The following is a 21,617-nucleotide window of genomic DNA, read 5'->3' on the forward strand; positions in this document are numbered from 1 at the left end:
TAGAAAAGCGCTATATTCACCTTGAAGGTCTTGAGTGGTTGACCTAAACCTTGGTCACAACAGAAGTGCTCAGTACTCTCCAAAGACAATACACACTGGAATTCACAGGGAAGCTACTTATCCATAGTAATGGATGCACAAGGATGTTTTCTTTTGCACTCAGTAAAGTACAGAGTGTAAACACGTGTGTGTGTGTGTGTGTGTGTGTGTGTGTGTGTGTGTGTGTGTGTGTGTGTGTGTGTGTGTGTGTGTGTGTGTGTGTGTGTGAGAGAGAGAGAGAGAGAGAGAGTGTGTGTGTCTGCTGTTCTTAAGAGAGACTAGATAAACAGGAAACTATGCACAGAAGGGCAGGTGCAAGAGTCCTGTCGCCGGACTCTCTTCCACAGTCCTCTGCACCTCGGGTTACCAACTGCTTGCCACTGCAGAGACACATGCCTAAGAAAGAGAAAGACAGTGATATGTAAAGAACCCTCACTCTGCTTTGTAATTACAAATGTATTTATTAATATAGTCAAATGTATAATTCTGTGAATGCCGCTAGACCCTTTATATGAATAATTCAATATTTGATCATGTGTATACTAAAAGATATATTTCGATCGCCATATTAGTTGCTCTTTGGCACTGTATGGTCCTAGAGTGACCTCTAGTGGTTGAGTTTGAGTCCTTATTTGCAATAGGGCGAAGGCTAGTTTCTCAAGCGAATATTCATCTTGGGCTAAACCAAATACTCTCAAGGAGAGGCCACAGATTTTGTAACATAAATTTAGTTAAAAGAAACTTCCCAAGCCCTCTGTTTCCTATGTCCACTTATAAACCACCACATCCATTTTCGGCTCTTTTTTTCTCACCCGTCTTCTGTGGCATTTTCTCCATCTCCAGAGCAGTGTGTTTGTCCAGCACCCAGGGCAGGCGGTTGACACTCCACACACACATAGTGGCCCTCGCGCAGGTACTGCATCCAGCGTGTATGAGAGCCAACACTTCTTTGGCATCCCTCAGTCAGGGATGTAAGCTGGAACTCCACACAGTATCTGCCACCCCCGACCACCACCACAACCCCCATCACACACACACACATACACACACACACACACACACACACACACACACACACACACACACACACACACACACACACACACACAAACACACACACACACACACACACACACACACACACACACACACACACACACACAAACACACACACACACACACACACACACACACACACACACACACACACAAACACACACACACACACACACACACACACACACATACACACACACACACACACACACACACACACACAAACATACATATATACACAAACATACATATATACACCCACACACACATATACACACACACACACATATACGTCCAGCGGCACACACACACACACAAACCGGACACACACACACACACACACACACTCACACACACACACACACACACACACACACACACACACACACACACACACACACACACACATATACACACACACATACACCCAGCGGCACACACACACACACACACACATTCATACATATACTCATACACACATACATATATAAACACACAGAGACACACACATACATACACACATACATTAATACACACATACAGTATGGCTGCCACTTAAATAAATCATATCACTCTGATGCATTAAGAATAAGCTGCTCTGGATGCTCACCCTGCGATGTCCCCACTGTCTAGGACTTCCCTCTTTTTCCTGGCATTACCATAGCCACCAGTGGTAATAAGAGCGGGCACTGCAAGAGTTCCAGACGATAACACATCAGGTTTGGATGTAAAAGTCTGCAGTCAGCTCTAGGCAAGACAAGCCCGAAACATCTTTTACTTTCAAAACAGATTCAGCAGTCACAATTGCTACCCAGACAACCACTTGGTCAGACCCAATCAATTATGTGTAACGAACATTTGTGGTGTTCTGATAAATGAAAGGGCTCATACACAAACATTGCACATTTACCGAGAGTCTGACGACACTGGCGCTCCTGGTCATGGTACTCTGCGCAGCCTGCGTTCTCCTGTAGCGCTGGGCATGGTCGGGCGCCGTTCTGAGCGTCCTGCAATATGGTTCTCTGTCGCACGCGCACTGTGGCACGACACGGCTCCGCACAACCCGACCAGTGAGTCCACTCACTTACCACACACGGAACGGCTGGGAGACGGAAGAAGTGAGTGAGAGAGAGAGGGAAAGAATGAAAGCGAGTGAGTGACAGAGAGTTTGTTTTACTTCTGCTCAGTCAGCAACCAGGCTTTAGCAATTCATCAAGCTGACGTCTACCCATATAGGCCTCATTGGGGAAAAGAAGTGCCTACAATGTTAACAAAACCAGCTATTTGTTTTTTTGAAATTCACTTTTTCATCAAACATCACACATTCAGAATGACAAGACCAATTATTAGGCCACTGTTATGTATCATTATTATTAGGCAGGTCACGTGCCTAACCTTACTATGAAACGTGTGTAATCCTACTCTCGGATTACGGCACTACAAGCTGTCTGCAATAAAACATGAAATAAAATATCTGCGATGAAAACTACCTGGACAGGCGACGTCGTAGTCATGGCAGCAGTCTAGAGTAGACACACAGGCCTGGTCGCAGAAGCAATCTCCGTAGGACCGATCTAATCTCCAGCCCTGAGTCACGCAAGACAAATTTCGACCAGCGCAGCACAGGCCTGCACTTTGACAGCTTCCCTCAACGCGCCGAGCCAGCAGAAGAACTAGGAGCGTACACAAACCTCCAGGTGACATGGCAACAAAAGCCTCGTTCTCCGGGACAGCGATTCACACACCCATTGTAAATGTTTGATTTTCAAAGTTTAATCTCACTCCAGTTTACCCCTCATAATGTTGAAAATGATCCGAGCAGGAGTTCAGCGAAACAGCAACACGTCAGTGCAACTGGGAACGTTCTGAGATGCATGCCTCATTCACTGTGAGCGAAGCTTTTGATGGACACACTCGAACTGGGCGCGGTGTTGTCAGACGATGGTGCTGACCTTCGCCTCTTGGTGTACTTGTGTCCACACGGTATCACCCTTAAAGGGAAAGGGACAGTACATACGGTATAAACTCCTGTCCCCAAAACTATTCCTTTAAACTGTCAAGCTTCTAGTTGTATTACCTACATTTTTAGACCAAGTAAGACGACTAATGTAACTTATCGTTACATTGTTACATTTTATTAAACAAATATTGCTTACATTAATAAACTTAAATCTTGGAATGGGAATACATTATTACAAGACATCCTTGTCAATGTCTCTATCAAATGTTTTGGAATTGGAAAGACTGAAAAAGTGTTGTCACCTATATTTATTTTTCACTAAACATATTTATAGTACAGTGAGGCATATCATTTGCATATTTGATGGAAATAGATAGTTGCATAAAAGGTAAGCATAGTTGCTTGTAATCATCCGTTGTGTAGGTATGCCGAGCCATGTAGAGACAAAAGCTCTGTATGTATGCATACAAGTATCAAATTCCTCATTGGCTGTTTGCTGTGCTCATCAACACTGTGCATGTAACTGTGCATTTAGTCAGTCTGACCTATCAGCATAGGCAGTGACTGAATGGTTGGTTTGTGTCCACAACCTTCACTCCATCTCTCTCTCTCTCTCTCTCTCTCTCTCTCTCGTCTCTCTGTATGACAGAGAGGGTGAGAGAGGAGAGAGAGAGAGAGAGAGAGAAGAGAGAGAGAATACACACTCGCAGAAAAACCTCCCTTCCATCCAAGTTAGTTTAGCTCTTCTCTACTGGTCATTCATGCCCAAACATGTGAAAGGGGTGATTAATTTAATTCCCCTTGCTGGGGTCTATTCATGCAGAAAAAACAATACAGCAGAGCAGGCTGAAATATGGGCCCCTATTCATGTACACATTCCCAGGCATTCCCTGTGTGTGTGTGTTTGTGTGTGTATGTGTGTGTGTGTGTGTGTGTGTGTGTGTGTGTGTGTGTGTGTGTGTGTGTGTGTGTGTGTGTGTGTGTGTGTGTGTGTGTGTGTGTGTGTGTGTGTGTCTGTGTGTGTCTGTGTGGTTTGTGCGCATGTATGCATTTGTGTGTATTCCATTTGAGAAAATGATTCATCCTTCCACTTCCACAGAAATATGTTTTAACATGTTACTTTGGACATGTGTTATTTTTATAAAAACCTGATGTTTGTAGATGGGGAGTTACTCACCTGCACCCAAGAGAAACCACTCCATAGAGGAGTTTGCTTTAATGATGCCTTTCCTTGACTTAGAAGAACACAAACAGGCACTCTTTTTCTCTCTCGCTCCCACTCACTCACTCAATATTTTACCAGCGCGTTTCATCTGTCAAGAGTGAGCTTTGAACTGGGATGTAAGTCTGGGTATCATAAGGTGATTGTAGCAGCTCTGCCTTTGGCTCTCTCATCCATACTGATACAGTTCACAGACACCTAGCGCCAGGGAAGTACGTAGTAATGTCAGAACCCAAATAACACCTGGTAGAGGTTACACCTGGTAAACTACTGTAGGTCTAGGTCTCACAGTCCACCACTGTCTCCAACTTAAGAGATGGTGTTCAGATACCTACTGTCAGTTATTTAGCAGCTCTAATGGGAAATGGTGTGGATGTTAACATTTTGTGTAGTCCATACTCTCATAATAAAAAAATTCTCTGAATCTAGAGAGAAAAATAGGGCCAGTGCAATAGATATGACAAAACTATGTATGACAATATTGCAGCTTTTGTAGACATTTTGTCTGATATGTGTGTGGAATACAAAGGTTGTTACCAAAGTTGATGAACTGCGTTCCTGTGGTAGCATTTTTGTTTTAGCTATATGTAACTTCAGCCTTGGCTCCACAAAGTAGTTTCTCACTCGTAAAAGCTCAGTGTTTAAGTTCCAGCTTTGGTTGGTCTCCTTGTATGCGTCACCATTTATGCGTCAGTGATGATTAACATTACAAACAAGGGAAACACTGTTCTAAAGGCAAACAGCTCTATGTATCACTCCACTAAAGAATCTAGCATGATCTCACTTACCCTCCCCTCAGCCCCCCCCCCCCCCACCCCCCCCCCCCAAACAGATTAACTGCACATGCATATATATTTCCAGATCTTCTTATAACTTATACATCTACTCAGACACGTGGCCCCCGCTCACACAAGGCTCACAGGGAAAAGAATGTTGAGGAGACCACCAGTTCTTAAAATAACCACAGTGAACCAACATGTTTTCCAGACCTTCATTAAACAGGGGTTCCTGTTTAAACGAGCAATGATTTATCGATCAGATCTACTTATAATTTCTAAAATATATTTATAATTTCTATTAAATGTCTAAACGTACATTCACAAAGACATATAAATTGTCGGCAGAATGGTTCAGATACAGATTTACCAGAAGACAAAACCATGAGAGAAATAGTAACACAGAATGCGTGTTATTTTGTCACTTTGAACATGGATAATTAATAACTTCTAGCAAATCCTATCCACAACAAAAAGTACCGCCTTTGAAATATGTTCCACACTTGCGTTGCACTCTTCTTGTGCCTGGCTTTGAATATTTCACATGTACGAAATATGCTACTCATATAACATAACATACATGTAGATTGAGTTAATGATTTCCTTTGAAGCTGCATTTGAGGAAGCCTTTTAAAAGAAGAAGCTAAAGTATGCAGAAGTGGTAGCGCAATCGAGGGAACCAGGTTGGCGAGCACACACACCAGTGGAGATAGGTGTTAGAGGCTTTGTAACTAAATTAACCACAATGCTTCTGTTGGATTTTTGGTTTCGAGGCGGTCACCCAGAGTGGCTTTAAAGAAGTTGTCTGAGGCTGCAGAAAAAAGCGGGCCAGTGGTTATGGCTGAGGCGCTCACAGACTATATGGGGACATGTATATTAACCTGTATTACATTAAGAAGCCTGTTGTCGCAAGATGCTTGGGTGCCTTAAGTGACCTGGATTCATATCCCAGTTTCTTTCCTTACCCTAATCCGGGTTCTTAATCCCAGGGGCCTCTTCCATCCCCACCCACAACTTCTTCCCTTTCCCTAACCCTGGTTTGTACTGCCAAAGGGGTTGGATTGTACATAATAGTGTCACTATATTTGTTGTTCTATTGGGTGTGGATCCTTGCAGAGTTCTTATCTCGCTGCTGTACTAATGAAATTCCACATCTTCACAGATGACGGCGGAACACACCTCCATAGTATAGTAATGATGAAAGTTTTCATTTGCAGTGATCTGACAGCAGCCTCATGAGTTCATAAGAGCAAACTTTGGTGATGTGCTACCAAGAGCTTTCGAGAACATTACAGATGTTGAAAATAAACAGTGCCATTTTAATTGTTGAAATAATGTCATCAGAGAAAAACTGTAATAGATTTTTAGTCCTCGAGATGCATATTATTGGATTAAAAAGCCAAATACTTTAAGTTACTGAATATATTTAATTTTCATGCGTCCTACTCAGGCACGTGCACAGACATTTTGGGGGGCAGGTGCTAAAAAAAAAAAAAGGGCACCCATCGCCAAAATATAGGATATTTGCAACTTATATATTAGTAGGGTAACTGATTCTCCCTCATTTGATTGGCTCGTTGATGGCCTGTTCCAAGTTAAAAGGGAGCGGCTACTCTGAGCTGCTTGCTGCAGTTCCCTGTCCTTCTGCTTCTTGAGGGCCCAGATACACATACGCGTCTTTTTTCAGGCAGAAACGCTTCAGTAACGCCTTGGCAAAGTGCGGCGGCCAAAACAGAAGCGGTGCGCTTCCCTGCCTTGCGCTGGAAAGTTGAGAATAGTTCAACTTTTAAGTGCACCTAAAAAACGCTTCAAAGACGCAACGCGTGGTGGAGAAGGGGCGCACGCTTTAAACGCGCCGTACCATAGGAATCAATGCATTTGCTCGCGTCACGTTTTTACAAAAATGTGTATCTGAGCCCTATGTCTGTCTTTTTTTGGCATTATGCTGCACATTTTTTGAATGAGATAAATCAATGTTATGGATAATAATTTTACCGTTTTCTGAAGGTTAAAGCATAAGCAGCATTACACTAATTATGCTGTTCTCAACCTGTGGGTCCTCTTGGCAGGATAAGACAGCTAGCTTACATTTAACTTATTTTACTCTTTTTCACCCTCTACAATTACTCATACAAGTTTGATCGTTGTAAAACAGGCAAAACGAAGAGATACATAAATATTACGGTAAACAATGTGGGACAAGGATAGCATGACACCGAGAGCTAGCATAGTTTACCTGCTATTTTCTAGCTGTGAATTCTCGTGACATTTATAAACATACATTCAACATACTTTCGAAATTGTCTAAACGGCATTTATACAACAGAAAATATGCACTTTCAGACAAATAATGTCATTAAACATGACAAACGTCAGTAAACAGCTGGAAAATACTTTGAAATCAAGTTAGTTGTTTGTTTATTTTTTTAGGAAACGTCGGACCAGTTATGTTTTCAGACGTAATGTTTTCAGGGGCACTAATGTTGTTGTTAATTTATAACAAACAACGTCGGGGGGGTGCACAAACACCGTCATTACCTGTTTGTCTGATGCTGCAGGTCAGTGAAGAAGTAGTCTGCACCGGCCTGGCGCTCAGCACTGATGTGGGGGATGAGGAGGGAGGGCCGCGGCGGGGGCTTGCGAGCACCGCAGAGCCATAGAATACTATTCTATGTCTGTGCCGCGGAGCATGTTGGGGCGAAATTCTCACAAGAACTCAAATAAATGCCCCCTCAGAAATCAAAACCCATTTGGGGAAATTGATGACAGAAAGACTAATTCGTATTGTATTCTAAAAATATTGATGAATGAAAAAAAAAATGGGCTCCAGCAAAAAAGGGCACTTTTTCCCAACCAGGGCACAAGGGCTGGTGCTTGAGCACCACTAGGGGTCTATCTGTGCACGTGCCTGGTCCTACTGATACAGTGTTTCATGATAGAAAGTTCATCTTCAGTCTGGTCTTGAAGTCTAAAGACTAACTAGTACCTTTACAGGTGATACTGGTAAGTATGATTAAGTGGTTTCACAACGAAAGTGTTTCTATTGGTGGTGGCTCAACATATTTCCACCCTAATCCGTGGATGGTGTTAGTGATGTCAGAAAGGGTTTCAAATAAATCCAGCTCCAAGGACCCCATACAGCCCAGAGAGGGAGAGACAGAGCAAGAGCACAGAGAAACCCAGCTTGGCCATCTGTAGCTTTAGACTCCCACACAACCAGCCCCACGCCAGTCAGTAGCCCAACAGCCAACAGTTCTGTCACCATGATTTTTCTAATGGACATGCAGATGATGATCCTGGATGTTGTGTACTTCATCCTGCGTGGGTGTTTCAGGATCTTCATGAGGCCGCGCACTAAGGACATCAGTGGGGAGCTGGTGCTGATCACTGGGGCTGGCGGGGGGCTGGGGCGTCTCTTCGCCCTGCAGTTCGTCAGCCAGGGGGCCGACGTCGTGCTGTGGGACCTGAATACCGAATCCAATGAGGAGACGGCCAAACTGGTAGGCGAGGCAGGTGGCAAGGCCTACACTTACACGGTGGATGTCACCAACCGGGAGAAGGTGTACCAGACGGCCGATCTTGTCAGGAAAGACCTGGGCCGGGATGTCACGTTCCTGGTTAACAATGCCGGCGTGGTGGCAGGGGAGCGTATGTTGGACTGTCCAGACGACATGGTGGAGAGGACACTGAAGGTCAACTGCCATGCCCACTTCTGGGTGAGTTTTCCTGGTCTTGTAGGTGGAGGAAAGGATTTTAAAAAGCTTGATGGTGAGATGGTTGCTTGCATTTGTAGCCCCTACTATAAGAACCGGATGTCACCGCTCACTCATGTAAATTCTCTGACTTGACTCTATTTGCCCCTCGTGAAGCAGAAGCCTAATGCTGTTCCTGCTATCGCTGATTGCTCTGCTCTGCTCTGACTTCCTCTGTGGTTAATTGAGAGTAGAGCAGGGACGTGCACAGGCATTTACATAGGCAGTGGCTCTAATCAAAAAATGAAGACTCACTCTCACATTCCTCTAGTCCTGGGCAACGGTGACATAAATGACGTTTAATGCCATTTTTGAGCCACACACAGAGGCAGGGCAGCCCATGGGAGCTAAGGTCGATCATAAAAGTAATATTAGTTGTGTTTTTATTTGGCCAGTTACTTTGGGATGACTTTTACAAGAGATGGCTATTAGACTTATCAGCATATCGTACAGCAGTTAGTGGAATATAACTATTTCCCCCAAAGGAGTAGCTAGTCCAAAGAAGGCAAATGAGCCGTCATTCTGCCTGTCCATGCTGCAGAGCACATATGCAGCTGACTTTTCATTGATCCCTTGATGCCTTTCCATGTGATCACGACAAATTGAATTGCAAGTCTTATTGTGAAGTAGGCCTCCTTCCTGCTGCACCTCTAGAACTACAGCATCAGCCGAATTTTAAATAATTAATGAGTATCATAACATGACTACAATATCACTAGCATAACATTAGCCACTCCATCCACTTGATGCTTTTGTGGTTCTCCAACAAATGCATGTCACATGCGCTGTAATGTAAAGTAATGTTATTACTTTAAATTAAGCCACTAGCTCACAAGATTATGTCCTCTTAGCATATGTGGTAAGCTGTGAATGAAGCAGTGGAGCTTATTGGTACAGAACCACATTACAACAAATGACATACTGTGGCTGTATGTTAAAACGCATAGATTTATGTGGCTTGATCTCCCTAGGCATGTTTGCAGTCAGCCTATGAAAAATCTGTGTGATTCACACTGGTGATCCTCTTACTGAGCATAATGGGGCACATACATCCAGGCGGAATCCAACACCTTAAGAGGACTACAGAGCACGAAGGCGCTACATCATTCTCTAGTGTTACCGTTTTGCAGTCACTTTAATGATCCATATGGAATCTGTTTTCTGAGTTCAATATGCTAGTAGATGTGCACTGTTTAACTTCAATTACCAGTTCTGCTTTTCTTTAAACATCCTTCAGTCTTCTGATGGAACATGATCAGTCATTCTGCAGCTGCACCACTCAGAGAGCTGCTTCTCCTAATGTTTCCTCTCCGTTTGATCTGTCCACACCAGACGGTGAAAGCTTTCCTGCCCCAGATGAAGGCTAATAACCATGGCCACGTTATCACCATCGCTAGTGTCCTGGGCCTCTATGCCACTAGCTTTGTGGAGGTGAGATAAGCAGACACAAGTTAAATTCTGTACAGACCACCTCACTCCAGTTTGTGGTAACACCAGGGGTAAAACACAAAATTGTAACAGATTATATGATAGTAAGGTAAAGACATGAATTCAAGAATAATCATTGTAGGCCTACATTGTATGGCTGGATTTCTTTTATTTCCCTGTAATTAGTCTGATCTCTTATCTCCAGAGGGTTGTTTCTCTCCCATCTCCTTCATTGTTTTTGCTTGATGCTGATGTGTGAATGTGCAGGATTACTGCGCCAGTAAGTTTGCAGCTGTTGGCTTTCATGAGTCCTTGGCCCATGAGCTCCTGACAGAGGAAGACTGTGACGGAGTCAAGACAACACTGGTCTGTCCATACCTGGTAGATACAGGAATGTTTGATGGCTGCACGATAAGGTATGCTCTCTTCTCAGCACATGTATCCATGATTGGTGTACAAGAAAAATTATCACAATCTATCTCCCTCCCGATGTTCCCGTTTAATGCTGCTGTTAAAGTCTTTGGCATGCACAGCTATTATGAGCAGACTTTTTTTGGCTTCTTGTTGCTGGTTGTGTATTTTCATAACGTATCTCAGTGAGCCAACAGGGTGCTAAAATCTCTTCTGCCCCCTGCAGGGAAGAAGCAGAATTTGTTCTACCAGCTCTAGATCCTGATTACTGTGTTCAGCAGGCAATGAATGCAATTCTCATTGACCAACCATTTGTTTGCATTCCAAGAATGACCTACATCCCTTACATGGCTCGGACGTGAGTACCATGACACACACACACACAAAACCCTTTACCCTTTTAGTCAGTTAAATATGTGCACCAGTCTCACACTACTATGCGTTCAATCTGCCCTCCTCCTCCATGTCTCATCTTTGTTTCATTTCATCTCTTCCCTGCAGGCTGCTTCCCTGGGAAGCTAATGTCGTAATATATCGCTTTGTAGGGTCTGACAAGTGCATGTCTCCCTTTATTGAGAACATGAAGAAAAGGACAGCCAATGGAGCCATCAAAGCTGCATAAACATCACAGAGTAGACACATATCCGTTCAACACTGACGCCTCTACATGTAACAGTTATAGATACATTATTAATGGGTACATTTTTGAGAAAAATTCCTGTTCGTACACCTGACTTGGATTCCTGTGTATGATGTATTTATTTTTGGGTCATTCTTTAGATCCTGGATTCCTTCATATAAACCCTCTAGAGTCTACTTCTGTCATGTAAAATCCCTGAAACCAGTTGACCATAAACACCCAAGTCCCATGCCGAGTCCTGCTATGCATTCACGTTTAGGTGAGAACTTGACGTTGAGACATTCACCAACCACTGACTTGTCTCAATCAATGCCCTGAGTTTAGCTATGAACCTGAGTGGTATAGTAGCACAAAGGCAGCTGGTGTGACAAAGTAGTTCTGTTCCAAATCTAGAGAGCTAACTACCTAAAAGGCATGCAACAGCCCAGTTGACACTGGAGATGGTTGCCAACACCCTAACTGGTGTCTTTTGGCAGTATAGCTGGCAAAGCTTTTCTTCCATTTGTGCAGGGTGTTCTATGGGATGGCTATGGGAAAGACACAGGTGATAATCTGCCTTTCACATGACCATATGCTGGTACCATATCTAGTTGCCTATAAAACTGTACCTAAACAAATGTTGCATAGTGTTGCTTTAAGCAATTCATCCAATTAAGTAAATGCTTTACAAATGTTTCTGTTATTGGCCAGTCCATATAAAACAAAACCATGTATTTCTACGAAATAAACACAACACAGATGTTACTCTTACTACTGTGAGTGGTCATTACAGTATCTAAAAGTGCACTGCACGCACACACTCTCACCCACACACCAACACACACAAACATCACAAACCTCAGATGCTGAATGATTCTGTGCCACATTGACACCATTTTAATGAGGAGTGAGGCATCCAGAAGCACACTCAGTTCTTACATTGAGGAAGATGGGAGTTGGTCACTTGACTGATGACCACTGCAGGCACACACACACACACACACACACACACACACACACACACACACAACCATACTTACTCACAATAATATCCACGCACACACACACACACACACACACAACACAAAAAGGGGGACGACATCACAGGACGTCACCACACACACGCTACATTGAAATTCACAATATCCCATCCCACTCCCACATCAATGTGTTGGATGGATGTGTGGAAGGTAGAGAGAGAAAGAATTGTAGATGGACAAAAAAAGAATAACAGTTTAGAGAGATGGAAATAAACAAGTGAAAAGGGGAGAGAGAGAAATAAAGAAATAAAGAGGAAGAGAGAGAATAGAAAAGAAAAGAGGAAGAGAAATAATGACCAGAGAGAGAGAGACAGAGTGTGTGATGGGGGAACAGCGGAAGAAAAATGGAGACCCCTTTTCAGACCTACAGTACATGGCAATGAGGATTATTAACATTGTGGGACTTTATTCTGGCAACCTCGAGCACTGGAAAAACTCCAAAACTTAAAGTGATGTGTAGGCAAGCTTCATCATGTCCTACGATGGTGTGTCCATAGGATTTAGACACCTAACTCTACGGGCATCTTAAATTTCAGTCTTCACAAAAAACGATACATTATCTGCCTCTCCTGTAGTGATCTGGTAAAGTAGTAACACAAGGTGAAGTAAACATATGACAAAATGAACTTAACAAACTAAAATAATCTCTTCCCACCATTTTGATTCCATTTAAACAAAAAAACTGTTCACCATCTCTCAACATGATGAAGCTTGGTATTTCTTTTTCCTTTTACTTGCAAATAAATAGAACCATCAACCATTGATCGCTGAGACAGGGTCACATTTCTCTGTGAACACCTCAGGTGCTCCAGGAGTTCAAGACGTCAGAGACACGCCTGGTAAGACCCTCCCCAGCCATCAGGCTGACTGGCACGCCGTGTCTGGGTTGGCTCCAGTGCTCGGGGTGTGGATGGCCATGTCTATACTGCGCCGTCGAGAGTCTGGACCATGGGGCTGGAGTTGTTCGCCTGGAGCAGGGTGTCCATCTCCAGGTCCTGTTTGGCACACCTGTGGGCGGCGAGAGTGACATAGTAATAACAATGGTCCGTTAGAACACACACAGCACACCGCAATGTACTTTAGTCGGCAACCTTTTCTGCACATAACCCCGACAAGCAGAGAGGCTTACCCCGAGATTGGTCCATTTCCTGTTCGTTCCGTCACCTGCTGGTCCAGTTCTGAGAGTAGCTTGAGGATGTTCAGAGCAGCCTGAGAGGGAGGACAGAGACACGGTCATTCACACAAGCAACAGAAAACAGCGTTTCCTCTTAAGTCAGGACCATTTTATGTCAAGACTAACCATGACAGGCGATGTTCATAGATACCAGTGTCAACCTTATAGAACTACCAGTTTCATCATGAGAGACCTGAGCTTGTTGCCTTAGGCCTGGCAGAGAGGAGCCGGTACTGACCATATCATGGCAGGACTCCACGTCTTTGCCGATGCCGTGACTGATGAGTGGGGGTTGGGAGGAGCAGTTGATAAGGGACACAAACTCATTCTTGTTGTTCTTAGGGAAGTCCTTGTATTCTACCTAAAAGGCAGACATGAGGCATTACAAATAGGCATCACCGTCAGACTGTAAAGGGGCCCTGATATGTTTGAAGAGGGAGTGTATCCAACACAGGTATAAGAGGCTTAAAAAGTCATGGAGTTACAGCTGTTTTTACAACCTATTTCAATCATTTTAGGCACTTTGACAAATAAATATCAAATTCTCATATTATCATGTTGATGTTGCTACATGCTATCCTAGAGGCAAGATTTTGACAGTCTTAGGAAAATATGGGACTACTGTATCACTATTGTCATTAATAGATATATTTATAGGTAATAGATTTGTGTCTGATCCAGCACTGACTGGTTGACTGTCACCACAGTAAGTAAATGTGCAATGTGTTTGTCTGGGACAAAAAGTCTGTTCATGTTTTAGTTTCCTCTTGAATATAAATGTATGATATTCAAAGCCTCATAACATAAAGCACATCAAGCCCGAAGCACCAAGGCAGTCCTGGCGCACATGGCCCATCGCAAGTAACAGGCGTATGAGAGGAGATGGGTATGCAGACTTTACTCGAAACTTCATTGAGATAACTTAAAATACTAATTTTCTTTTGTGAATGTGAATGTTACTTTAAAGGAGAATGTAGCAAAGGGAGGGAGTAGACACCACACCCGGCCTTGAACCCGGTAGGGTACCAAACCTGCAACTTCACCGCAATGGCAAAGAGCTTGGCTTGATAGTATGGCATATCAGAGCACATACTCATCTGTAGTGATGGCACTCCCATCACAGAGAACCCTGGAATTGTTTTAACCTGGAGCTTACTTTCCCATCTTTTTAGGATAACATTTTACTAGGGAGAAAAAGTATCAAAATTGGTAACGCATTGACTTAGAACACTATAATCGGCTCGTGTAACTCCCGTAGCCCACATATCCGGATGGAGGAATATTGTGTCATAAGGTTTGTGTTTTAAAACGATATGCTGTAGAAATGAAATCATAATATTTTATCTGGCAACCAAGCACAAGCTCAAGGTTGTAGATTATGTAAGTACGGAGTGTGCAAGCATGTGAGTGTGGTATTTATGGCCCCTGTACACAAGACAGATAGGATAGCTCCTCAGAGAGCTTTGACCTGGGGAGCTAAAGGTTAAACTGTGCGTGCCTGTGCATTTGACTGCATGTGGATGCCTGTAGCCCTACCTGTAGGCTCTGTACGGAGGCCAGGTAGCCCAGCTGTTCGGAGGGACGCGTGAGTGGGCCGTGGGGAATCAGACCTAGACTGTTACTGCCCTTTAGCACGCTCTCAGCAGCAAGGGAGGTGCCCGCGTAAAGCAGTTCGTTGGCGATCAGGGCCGTCAGAGAGGCCTTGGCAGGGTTGGTCACTGTCTGCCGCCCGTAGTCCTGCATATGGGTCCCCTGGATGGCCCCAACCGCCTGAGCCACCTCGGGCACCATCGGCAAGATGCCCGCTGGGAGCTGAGGGTGGTTGAGGAAGGGCAGCCGATAATCTTCTTCCTTTTGGACTGTGAACAAGAAGGATGACAGAATTAAGGAGGAAGGACATTTATTCATTATTATTAATAAATAACTTACATAAAAACGTTCTTAATGTATCCTGTCTCCTCTCAAATACGACACAAAAATGGACACTATAAATGACACTATGCAAGACCCCTTATAACTGAAACATGTGACCCATCAAGGGACAAACCAAGCCATTCTGACAATGAGCAGTTGTCCCAGCCCTGACACGCAAAGTGCTGCAAAATCTGGACTAAATGTTTTTTACTCGTTCCTCGTTCATCAAAGGCTAACAACTGGCAGAGTGCATTCATCGCATGAGTAATGCAATAAATCTGAAGATGAATCTCACCCATGCCTCCCTCATCAGTCGAGCCGGGCTCGAAGAAGGTCACTTTGCGGCCATCTCCTGGTTTCTTCAGGGGAGGCTTGAACAAGACACACAAGAGTCACCTCAGACAAGCCTCCATCAAGGCCACATCCAGTAAAATTTAATTTCAAGCTGCTGCATTCTGACATGCTTGAGTGATTCTTCTTGGGCATTAAATGAGCACTTTTCCAAAGTCTCGGCTTCTGCTTCTAATGTTTGCTAAACTACCATGCAATCAAGATGACATACTTCATAAGAAAAGAATAGATGTCAAAACTAGATTATAAAAGCACATACTTATGATGGAACACCAAGTACAGACATAGAAATATTTAAGTTGTGTATGTCTCTATGTGTGTGGATATGTGTACATAAAGCCCAAGTGCACTACCTTTTCTTCGGTCTTGAGGGCAGGTTTGGGAGGCTGTGGCTCAGGCACTTTGAACCCCAGGAGCTCCAGCATCTTCTCAGCAGCATTCCGCTTGGCCACCTTCTTACTAGGACCCATACCCTCTGCATTTTGCCCACTGACAGTCACCTGAGGGAGGGAAGGAGGGAGAGGGAGAGGGAGATGGAGAGGAAGAGAGAGAGAGAGAGAGAGAGAGAAAGAGAAAGAGAAAGAGAAAGAGAAAGAGAAAGAGAAAGAGAGAAAGAGATAAAGATAGATACACAAATTACTATTAAAAAACTGACCCTCGCTGCACTAATGAGCCTTCAGTTAATTATGTCTAACAAAAAACAGTCTGCCTCCAGACATAATGAGGATAAAAGGATTAGTAGTGTTTTGGAAAGGATGAGAAGCGGCAGAGAAAGAATTTATCCTGTGGCTCCCACCTTCATGATGAACTCCCGGCGCCGTGGTAGGCCCCTCTCAGTGACCAGGATGTAGTCGGGTTCCTTCTCCTTCTTGGCCTGCTGGATCTGAGCCAGGCGACTGATGGGGTTCATGCCCTGCCCGTACTCTGGGCTGGTCTGCAGCTGAAGGACACAACATAGTAGGAGTCTCAGAAACACACACACAGACCTTTTATTACCAGTGGTACATCAGAAAACACATTCTCGTACACACACGCACACACACTAGTTTTGACCTTAACAAGTATATGATCAATTTAACATGGTCTTTAATTTGTTGACTAAGATTGTGTTACTTTTACTCATTTCACGTTTCATACATGCAAACCAAATCAATATTAGGAACCTAAACATGTCTTGCTTCACTGTGAAGAGAAGTCTATATTTTATAAAATCAACAGCAGCCTCAGCCCCACATCCCCTCTGACCTTTACAATGGACTTGGCTTTCTTCTTAATGCGGGGAGGCGTCTTCTCAGTGCTGGGTAGTTGGGGCAGGCAACGGAGCTCTTCCAGCACCGCCGTGGCTGCCAGCTTTTTGGCGATTTTCTTACTCTTGCCCTCCCCCTCCCCGGAGAACTCCCCCACAGCGACCCGCACCACAAAGCTCTTCATGTGCGGAGGACCCACCTCCTTTTGTACCTGAGAGAATCAGAAACAAGGTGAAGAATGCCCAGCTGACATCATATGGGGTGGGGGGGGGGGGGTATCTCACTCACTCACTCATTGTGACTCATTATTTCACAAATGCCATACCTCAAAGTTCACTTGCATGTCCCGCTTGAGGGCGATTTCAAACACCTGGCTTATCTCAGATTTATTGAGGTTTTCTTCTAAAGGCTCGTCCTCCATCTGTGAACAGAAAATGGTCACTTGAGGGATATTTGTAGGTAAACACACAGAGCACTAAACATGGGTATAAAAAGGGTGGGGCGATGACATGAGACTATCTGAATGACTATTCAATGCCAGTTATTCAGAAAGGATGAAATGATATGGTCCCTTAAACCAGTGCACCAATCCACACATAAGGTGTAGAGCAACATGACTCTTAGATTCCAAATAAAAGCTGTTTCAGTATTTATGTCTAAGGCTCTTTGTGACGCATGGCTGCGCCGTTGTGAGAGGGGCAGAGCAAGGAGGTGTTGCTGACCTCAGGTAGCTGTTGTAACATTGGCTCCTTGTGCAGGCTCTTCAGGGCCTTGGCAGCAGCGTCGTGCTTTGCAGCCTGCCGTGTGCGGCCCTTGCCGTAGAACTGCTGCCCCCCGATGGACAGCTCCATGCTGTACACCACAGGCCCCACCGGGGGAAATGGGTAGTAGTACCTAAACAAGGAAGGGAAAGCAAAAGAAAGAAAGAAAGAAAAATGATTCAGGTGAAATTCAGTGCACCACCACACAAAATCAAAGACAGTCAATGAACTGTCTGTGAGAATGCTTTCTTTGAGACAAACTTAACATCCAAAATAACTACAGAGGCTGAAGGAGGAAAATCACTTTTGATAACAAGGATCTGAATGTAAATACAAAAAAAGAGAGAATTTGTGGATGGGATATGAGGGGATCAAGAGGTGAGAGGTCAAAGGTCATGGACAGGAATGGTGGGGAGACGGAGAGATGTAAGGAGATGACATTACTGTTGCATGGAGCGAGCGTAGGGCCCTGGGGGCCTGATGCTATAGTTGAAGCTGGGTCGCATGGCAGGGTAGGGGTCTATAGGCTTGTAGGCAGGCTTCTTCCCCAGCTTCATACACAGTGCGTTCAGTTCCACGGTGTGTGTGAGGCTGTCTGCTGACACACAGGTGCACAGACATTGAGCACAAGTATTGCTTTGGGTGTAAAATTGGGCCATGCCAGGTGTAGATAATGAACAGGAGGATTAATGTTACTAGGTAGAAATTGACCCATTTACAATAGCCACATCATCCATATTCTTACCAACTGAGTACTTCATAAAAAAAAACATGTACAGCAGCTTCTAATATGTGTGATCCCAATTTTCTACTGTATCAGTTAAAGTGTGAATGACAGATCTCACTTATGCGTCAGTGATAACAATTCTGGTATTGGTAGAATCAGCACCTTCTAAACAATCAACTCTGGCTCAATGCAGGAGATGTTTGTCACTTTGGATAAAAGCATACGCTAAATACCAGACCTTAAACTTTAGCACATACAAACGTAACTCTAGCATGCGGAGATCAACCAGTACTCCGGCTCACACCTGAGTTCTTGCCTGGGTGTCGGGGGGAACGCAGGGTGGGCTTGGGTAGGCTGGACTGGCTCAGAGCACAGGAAGCTGCTAGATGCTGGGCCTTCTTTATACTGGTCCCCTCCGCATCCCAGTGTTGGTCTCCCAGTGTCAAGCGCACAGAGAATATCTGGGGTGTGAGAGAGAGGAAGAGGAAAATAATGAGTGATAGGACTACAATAGCGTGTGGCCACTGACTTGGCCAAGCGCAAAGGAATAGCTCGAACATCCCTCTTGGTTTCTGTTCTCAGATGCATATGACGATAAATGTTTACAATTGAGAAGACAAGACAAACCAGTTTGTTAGTGTGAGAAATTGCCTGTGAATTCCACAAACAAGGGAGTGTAACTCATTTGTAGCTGGTTAGTGTAACCAATTTAGGTAATTAAGTGGTAGTAAGACAGAGCCTGAATCTGGGCTTGTGTTTACAACTTAAATGTGCAAGCATTTGTATGTGAGCGTATGTTGTGTGAGAAAGAGAGAGGCGAGCGAGCGCTTGATGGGTGGCTAAGAGTGTACGTGTGTGTGTTTAGACTCTTTGGTTGTGTACGAGTCAGAGTGTGAGTGGATGTGAGAGAAACTACCTTACAGTGCGCTGGTCCCCGCTCACTTAGCAGCTTGTACTCGGGCTGAATCTTGTTGTAGCGGGCCAACTCATTCACCAGACACATGGGGGTCTTCTCTTTAGGGTTTGCCATGTTAGAATCTGGGAGGAAAACAGAAGAACAAAAGTCAGAGGTATTTAAACTGCCAACTGCCAACCACTACAGTAAACATAGTTAATGTTTAGTTAATGTAAAAGTCATGGTTTACACTGAATGATGACCTTGAGATTGATGTCAGTTTTCCCCCTGATGTGAGCGACATATGCTCCACACAAGCTTGACCTCCCCCGGAATGTTAATCATCAATCATATGCTGTCAATCAAATGCTCACCCACCTGTAGGGTTGCTGTAGGGTGTGACAGAGGCAGAGGGCAGGGCAGAGCTCCGCAGTGGGTGACAGGCACTCTCGGAGGGAAGCGTTGGAGCTGCAGCACATGGAATGCTGAAGCCAGGCTGGGGCGGCGCAATTGCCATGGGGACAGAGCTGGTCAGTGGGTTGCCGGGAGACTGGAATTGAACCTGTGACATACTGGCTGTTTATAGAGGGGTCTGGTCTGCTGTTTGAGGAGTCGTCGAGGCAAGAGCTTAGCAGCACAGCAGCAGAAAAAGGCCACAAAGTAGTGCAGGTATGTGTCAGACTGCAAAATAGTGTGCCAGAGAGTGAAAGCAAGAGGGGGAAATCTGAGTGTAGCTCTGCCTGGAGGATTGGAAAGGGAAAAAAGAATGATTTAGATTATCTATAGAATATTAATTACAGCTCAGCTGCTTCAAACACAGATCACCCTCCTCCTGCTTGAATAGAATACGGTGACTTTTAGACAGCCTCTGGGATGGACTAACTTCTTTCCCAAGCTTTGTTTGCACCATTTCACCGTTCAAGCCACTCACAATAAAGACCATCCAGAATGTAAGACTCACAATCACGTTATTAAAAAGGCACTTCCCACAGGTGATGTGGAACTCTGTGTCTTATTGACAAAATAATTACTGTCACGCCTTATAAATGAACATTAAACCCCTGAAAAAACTTTCACATGCAGTCCCAATTTTGTCCCTCCCACTGAAGACAGAAAGCTAAAGGTGACAAAGAGAGGTATAATGTTTACCCTTGACGTTTAAGAACTCAGCCCTGTGGAATGCTGCTGTTTATTATGAGATATTAAGCCTCGGTGTATACGAGAAAGGGCTGTTATCTAACAGTGTGTATTTCGGGAAATCATTGTCATAATGTAATTCGCTGTCCAGTGTCAATTTAACGAAGCTGACCTGAACACCCCCACCACGTAGCATAACAATTAGCAGATGCTTTTAATCATATCCTTCACATCCCCACACCTTTCGACAGGTACCGACTTACATGTTTATGAAACATCAGAATCACGCAGACAATCAGACAGTGATATTTGCATGCAATACTAGGTGGCACGTCCAACTCCTTGAAGTCTGATCAGCTGTCATTACAAGCCCTCTTAAGCTAACTTGAAAGCTAACTAGTGGCCAGCCAGATAGCCAGTTAAGCTGCATAGCAGACACGGTGTAACAGTATTGTCTTGGTTGTAAGCCTCGAAGGGAATATAGCTTTTTCTAGACTTACTATTCTCAAGGCATTCCCGAAACAAACCGATCACTGCTTTGTGCATGTCATGACAATCGTATTGATTACTTCTGAAATGTAGACAACAAGGTAGCAGCTAGAAGATATCCTTGGCTAGTCAGCGTTAATTGCCCAGCCAGCTAGCCAGGCGCTTTTAAGAACCCATCTCACGATTGAATGAATCTCACCTCGAAATGATTCTGGCCAGTTGTGTTACTCCATGGGTTACTTTTTTGAATGTATGTTTGTATCTCTCCCGTTTGGGGGTTCTGCTACTAATTTTGAATTAAAATATTGTTGGAGGTGGCAAGGAAAAGGTAGACAGGGCAAACACTAAAGAGAATGGCCAACTCCGACCGCCCCTTCCAGGAAATGACGTCACTGCTGGGGGGCCAACTCTTAAGACCTGCTCTGGTAATTCAAATTCTTCAATATTAAAAATTCAGACAATACTGGTAAGTGCTCTTTTTTCCCACGTCTTCTAAATCAAATATCGGTTTGAAATCCTTATAATGAATGTTTTTGGTAAATCTGAAAACTACCATCTCATTTTCAAGTCTGAACGGCCCAAATATTTGATATTTTGTTGTCTGCTTGCACAGTGGTGC

The 21,617-nt window shown here is 44.2% G+C and overlaps 3 protein-coding genes across 4 annotated transcripts; 1 reads left to right on the forward strand and 2 right to left on the reverse strand.

Annotated features, from left to right (window-relative positions):
- Positions 1-317: 317 nt before the first annotated feature.
- On the reverse strand, positions 318-2,799 carry LOC308371035 (somatomedin-B and thrombospondin type-1 domain-containing protein; the record flags this gene model as incomplete). Its single annotated transcript, XM_080845818.1, has 5 exons — positions 318-435; positions 852-1,034; positions 1,706-1,784; positions 2,006-2,197; positions 2,586-2,799. The coding sequence occupies 5 exons, from the start codon at positions 2,797-2,799 to the stop codon at positions 318-320; spliced, it is 786 nt and encodes a 261-aa protein (XP_080701944.1).
- A 5,517-nt stretch (positions 2,800-8,316) lies between these two features.
- rdh20 (retinol dehydrogenase 20) lies at positions 8,317-11,266 on the forward strand (the record flags this gene model as incomplete). Its single annotated transcript, XM_080846593.1, has 5 exons — positions 8,317-8,769; positions 10,138-10,236; positions 10,501-10,649; positions 10,871-11,002; positions 11,146-11,266. 5 exons carry the CDS (start codon positions 8,317-8,319, stop codon positions 11,264-11,266), a joined length of 954 nt encoding a protein of 317 aa, XP_080702719.1.
- A 914-nt stretch (positions 11,267-12,180) lies between these two features.
- stau1 (staufen double-stranded RNA binding protein 1) lies at positions 12,181-21,335 on the reverse strand. Of its 2 annotated transcripts, none has more exons than XM_080846666.1 (15): positions 21,198-21,335; positions 19,751-20,112; positions 19,394-19,515; positions 18,782-18,938; positions 18,195-18,345; positions 17,712-17,883; positions 17,315-17,410; positions 16,988-17,200; positions 16,539-16,682; positions 16,096-16,242; positions 15,687-15,762; positions 15,014-15,336; positions 13,716-13,838; positions 13,433-13,512; positions 12,181-13,311 (listed from the first exon to the last, which is right to left on the reverse strand). In XM_080846666.1, the coding sequence occupies exons 2-15, from the start codon at positions 19,941-19,943 to the stop codon at positions 13,224-13,226; spliced, it is 2,085 nt and encodes a 694-aa protein (XP_080702792.1). In that variant the 5' UTR covers positions 19,944-20,112; positions 21,198-21,335; the 3' UTR covers positions 12,181-13,223. The 2 variants fall into 2 exon arrangements, with proteins under 2 accessions (XP_080702792.1, XP_080702791.1); XM_080846665.1 differs by having other exon boundaries at positions 18,195-18,348.
- Positions 21,336-21,617: the final 282 nt, after the last annotated feature.

Source organism: Sprattus sprattus (assembly GCF_963457725.1).
Source record: "Sprattus sprattus genome assembly, chromosome: 10".
Taxonomy (NCBI): domain Eukaryota; kingdom Metazoa; phylum Chordata; class Actinopteri; order Clupeiformes; family Clupeidae; genus Sprattus; species Sprattus sprattus.